This window comes from Orycteropus afer, unplaced genomic scaffold, assembly GCF_000298275.1.
Source record: "Orycteropus afer afer isolate SDZICR_OR568_19922 unplaced genomic scaffold, OryAfe1.0 scaffold01589, whole genome shotgun sequence".
Lineage (NCBI taxonomy): Eukaryota > Metazoa > Chordata > Mammalia > Tubulidentata > Orycteropodidae > Orycteropus > Orycteropus afer.
In genome coordinates, this window is record NW_006923176.1 from 55,640 (window position 1) to 61,236 (window position 5,597).

A 5,597-nucleotide genomic window follows, 5' to 3' on the forward strand; every position below is an offset into this window, starting at 1 on the left:
TTGCTTCTGTGAAGATTGACAGCCTTGGAGACCCTGTGGTGCAGTTCCACTCTGTCCTCTAGGGGCGCTGTGGGTCGGAATAGACTCCACAGCAGTGGGTTTGAGTCTGGCAAGGTCTTGAGTGCTCAGGGCAGGGATGGAGATGGTTGTGTAACCAAGTGAGCTTTGAACTCTGAGAGAACAGATGTGGATGGAGGTAGGGTCTGGATTCTCAGACCTGAATCGCCACACTCTTCTGCCTTTGCCAGGTAGGTTGGCAGGTGCTGGGGATAACAGGATGCCAACACTCACAGGGGACGGTGCCAGATGGAGGCCAGAGACCCCGTCCCAGCTTTCCCTTCCACTCTAGAGAAGCCTGTTCATTGTCACGGGGACTGTTACAGTATCCGGACAGGCAGAATTAGCAGGGCTGGTGGCGGAGTGCCTAAGGCACTTGACTGCTAACCAGAAGGGTGGCGGTTCAAACCCACCAGCCACTCCTCAGAAGGAAGATTAGGCAATATACTTCCATGGTGATACTGCCTCAGAAACCCAAGGAGGGGTTGCTATGAGTCAAATCGACTCGACCAGCAGTGAGTTGTTGTTTTGGTGTTTGGTGAATGGAAGCCACGTGGCCTATGAATCCCTTGAGCCTTTTCATCCTCGCTGGACTTCTGGGGATGGAGGGGTGTCTCCTAGGCCTCTGTCCCCACTTCCCAGAAATGCCTGAGTGCCTGCCTCCCCCAGGGCCCAGCTGCCAGGCAGCTGTGGAAGCTGACCTTTTAGCAGATCCACAAACTGGAAGTCGAAGGGGATGCTGTTCTTCCGGGCAAAGATGTAGACAGCGCGGCAGGGTGCCGACAGGAGGTCCATGTACAGCTCTAGACCCATGCTGGGGCGTGCACTAGGCCTGATGTCGGGAGGGCTGGCCGGAAGGCAGGCCTGTGTCCACTAGCCCCCGGCTTGCCCTCTCCTGCCCAGGCCCTGGGAGCTGCATTCTGGAACTTCTTGTTCACTTGCTGTCATCGTGATGTCAGGAAGCCTGGAATTCTCAGGGCAGCAAAGATTCTGAAGAGGGCCCGGAATCAGCTGGAAGAGGCCCTATAGAGGGAGGGACCCTATGTGCACACACATGTGCCCAGTGGTACAGCCTCATGGACACTCTGTCTGAGAAGGGCTTTGAAATGGCTGGGCCAAAGCTTCACTGTGAAACAACCAGGGGGCCTTGCAGGATGGCGTGCTGAGAACAAACGTGAAGGACGAGATGGGGTGAGGTGCGTCCTCAGGCAGGTCTAACTAAGTGTAGCTAGGCAAAGACCAGAGAAAGACACACAGCATGAGGGCAGGTCAGGGTCACTGGGGACAATGCCACCGGGCCGTCAGGGCAGTCAGCCAGCCTTCACCATGCAGAGGAGCCCAGAAACTACCCACCTGAGCTCACCTGAGCGTGGACTGAAACGGGCCACCAGGCTATGCCCTGGAACTTCGCACCCAGGGCCTGGGGCCAAGGAGACTGCTGTGTGGATCCCCTTCCAGGCTCACGAAAGGGGCAGACCCACGCCCGGGGCAGGCAGAAGTCAGAGGCAAGGTGAGGATACGAAGCTGGTTTATTGCAGGCGACCCGGGGCCAGGTGAGCAGCCGTCCCCCACCGGAGTTGCTCCCACAGCTGCTCCCCCAGCTCCTGGGCCAATGGGGTCCTGCCTGGCCTTGCAGGGGTCCTGCGACTGCAGCATGAGCCCGTGTGCCTCCTGGATGAGTTTGGGACCTAGGGCAGCCTCCACACAGGCCTGGTCTTGGAAGAGGTCGCAGCCAATGGCAGTGGGCTGGGGAGGCAGGGCAGCTGGGTCAGGGGGCCGGCGCCCTCATGCCTTCAGGCAGGTGAGCAGAAAGGAGGCGCATCATTTGCATCAGCTCTTTGAGCGTGAGTGCCACCCGATCAGCCAAGGAGACCTGCTCGGTGGCCAGGAAGGGTCTGCCCTTCAGGACGTCCCGGTCCAGATGTGTTGCAGGGTGAGTTCCAGCCGCCCCAGCAGGTGTTCCAGCTGCGCCTCATCCACACGCTGCCCCAAGAAGTGGGGCAGGATAGACTGGGCAGGGAGGAGAGGAGAGCTTGCTCTGAGTCCCTCCGCCTCTCCAGCTGCCTCTGCTCCCTGCCCTCATCCATTAGCCATGCCTCCTGGGGCTCTGTGTTCAGAAGGATTCTGAGGCTTCGTTCACGCTCAGGAGAGGGTGTGCTGCAATGGATTGTTACTGTCTGCCTGGGGCAGGGGAAGGGCCTACTTCATGCTCAGGGGAGAATGTGCTGGGATGCATTAGTAATGTCTGCCTGGAGCAGGGGAAGGGCCTAGTTCATGGTCAGGGGAGTGTGCTGCAATGGATTAGTAATGTCTGCCTGAGGCAGGGGAAGGAAGTTGTGGTATGGTCCACTGTACCTTCCAGCTCTGGGAGTCCTGACTCTCTCAGAGCTCCATGAGGGGGCCAGGGAGACTCACCTTATATAGGTAGACGTTAGTAGCAGGCAGCTGGATGGCACTATGGTGCCTCGCCAGGTACTCATCCGTGCAGGCAAGGGCCCGCAGCTCAGGTGGGTACCAATGCTCTGCAGACTGGAACTTGTGGCTCCAGTATGAGAGGGTGGCAACACTAACATCCTACTTTGGCGAGTAGTTACTGGGATTGGAAAAGCTTGCAAGTGGCCATCTAGATGCAATGATGGGTCTCTCCTCGTCCACAGCAAAGAAGAATGATGAAACCATAGACACATGGAAACGATTAGTCCAAGGGACTGGTACATCATGCGATCCTCAGCCTGTATATGACCATGAGATCAGAAGAACTAGATGGTGCCTGGCTACCACTGTCAACCACTCGGAGGGGGATTTACGTAGGAGGTCCTGGATAGAGTGGGAGAACAATGTGAAACAAAACTCAAAATTAATAATAATTCAAAAAAAGGACAAGGTTTGCTGGTCTGATAGAGCCTGCTAAAAGCCCTGAGACTATGGCCCCTAGCTGCCCTTCAGGTCTGGAAGTGAACTCACTCCTGTGGCTTCTAGACAAACATAAGACAGACATATGAGCTAAACATTTACATTAGGTAGATACACGCCTTGGAGAGATTTCTCATGGGAGAATAGAAGGGCTGTGTATGCACTGGGAGACAGGTCAGTGGGCAGGAGTGCATGCAGGGAAGGACACAGGGGAGAGGTAACTATGGGGAGGAAGTGGGAGGGGAGCTGTTGCATTGTGGGAGATTGTAGTCAATGTCATGAGACAAAGTGTATGTGAGCTACTGTATGAGAAGTGAATTTGCTCTGGAAACTTTCACCCAAATCACAATAATGATTTTTTAAAAAACAAAACAAAACAAAAAAGGATGGCAAGGCTGTGGGCGGGCCGGTGGGTGGGGCCTTCAGAGATCTTGTGCAGCCCAGGCAGGAAGGCTCTGTCCCTCACTCCCAGGGGAGCTCAATAGGGGCTCTCTCAAGCCCACCTCCAGGGGAAGGCCTCCTACCCTCATACCCCCTCCAGGCAGCATCTGCCCCCCGAAACTCTTTCATTGGCTTAGGACCCTTCCTCCCTTTGGACAAACAAAATCAGCTGTCTGGGCCAGTGGGCCCCACGTATGTCAGTCAACTGTGCTCCGAGGGTTTTCCGTGGCAGATTTTCTGGAAGATCACAGGCCGTCCTTCTGAGGTGCCTTTGGGTGGACTCAGACACTAACCTTTCCATTAATAGCTGAGAGCACCACCCACAGAGTCCCTCCCCCTCAGTTACCCCCTTTTCCAAGCTCCACTGCTCCCTGGCCTTTGCACCCACCCTCCAGCCAAGGCCCACAACATGGCTTTCTGCCTCAGGCCCAGCTCTCTGGAATCTGGGTCCCACTTGGCAGGAGGGATGTGGACTTGCCTGTGGAGACCCCCCGTCAAGGGGTCTTGCCTCAGGCCTGGGGGAGTGGCTGAACCCCTTGGCTCTCATCCTCAGGCAACCAGACCCTCATTTTACAGTTAGCCCAGAGCTGTGTGCCACCCAAGGGCACAGCGAGGAAGTGGGAGCCGTGCTCTGAGGCATCCGGCCTGGCTCTGCCCAGGTGGTTCTGTGAAACCACTCATTTTGTACTAATGCCCTCCAGATAATTATTCTTTAACCAGGAGTCTTTAGTGCCGGGGACTCCAGCATGTCCCCCATGCCTCAGGGCTTTACCTCAAACCCCCTCCCCTCCTTTTCTACCCCCTAGAAACAACCAGTCATTTGTACCTCTTTGCTTTCGTGTTACTCCACCCTGTATTTTTCCTATAAAAATGTAATTGTAGGAGAGCACGGGGTCTTTTGCCCAAACTGCTGTGTCGGTATAAGTGGAGACCCTAGCTTGAGCTGGCCAATAAACTTTCCTTTTGCTCTTGCATTATCGTGTCAGTGGTAGCTTCCTCGCGCCGACACTCCTTTCAAGACCTGAGTCCAACAGAGGCAGTTGAGCTAGGGGGTCGGGGGTCTGAGCAATGCCCGGAGTGCCTTCTTTTTATTGCTGGGATGAGTCCTCTGCCTTGTAACCTGCTCTTCCGGTCAGTGATACAGAACCAGCCTTGGCAAAGTTAGGATAACATCTTGACCACAGCCAACCACCCTATGGGAGTGAGTAGTTAAACCTATGGGTTTGGGACCATGGTGGCAGAGGACATCAAGCTCAATTGGCGTAACATACTACACAAAAACATTGTTCTACATCTTGCAGTGCTGAGTAATGACGGAGGTCTTAAAAGCTTGCAAATGGCCATGTAGAGGCAATGATGGGTCTCTTCTTGTCCACAGAAAAGAATGAAGAAAACCAGAGACGCATGGAAACAATTAGTCCTAGGGACTAGCAGACCATGTGATCCTCAGCCTATATGACCATGAGACCATTAACTCAAAATCATAAAGTAAAAACAAAACAACAAAAACACAGGCTTATTGGTCTGATCGAGACTGGTGGAATTCCCAAAACTATGGTTCAGTTCAAGCCTATAACTGAAGTCAGCCCTGTGGCCCAGTTTCAGCCAGTTGAGAGACAGACCCATAAGGTGAACATGAAACAGCAGGGAGGTACACGTTCCTTAGAATAACCAACCACACGAAATCAAACGGGCATGTTGTGTCCAGGGATGAAGCTCCGAAGGCAGGAAGGGACACGGAAGGAGGCCTCCAGCCACGGAGTGGCCAGTCCTCTCACACCCAGATCTGGGCTTCCCCTTTCCCTGCATCTGACCCATTGCAGGTTTAGAAAGTTCTCTCCACGAATGGGAACAACTGGTCCAAGGGACGAGTGGGCCATGTCATCCTCAGCCTGTATGACCATGAGACCAGAAGAACTAGATGGTGCCCGGCTACCACAGGCAACCACTCAGATGGGAATCAGTGCAGGAGATCCTTGATAGAGTGGGGGAACAATGAGGAACAAAACTCAAAATCATACCAAAAAAAGAAAAAAAAAAAAGGCCAGGTTGAGAGGTCTGATGGAGCCTGTGAGACCCTGAGACTCTGGCCCCTTGTTACCTTCAGGCCTGGAATTGAACTCAGTCCTACGGCTTCCAGCCAAACAGTAGACAGGCATATGGGGTGAACATTGACACAGGTAGAT

The 5,597-nt window shown here is 54.2% G+C and overlaps 1 protein-coding gene across 1 annotated transcript in view; it reads right to left on the reverse strand.

Moving 5' to 3' along the window:
* Positions 1–870, reverse strand: part of LOC103213319 (glutathione S-transferase theta-4-like) — a 16,703-nt gene extending 15,833 nt beyond the window's left edge. Inside the window, exon 1 of the mRNA XM_007959143.2 lies at positions 759–870. Within this exon, the coding sequence (XP_007957334.2) occupies positions 759–870 (112 nt within the window). The remainder of the gene's footprint in view (positions 1–758) is intronic.
* Positions 871–5,597: the final 4,727 nt, after the last annotated feature.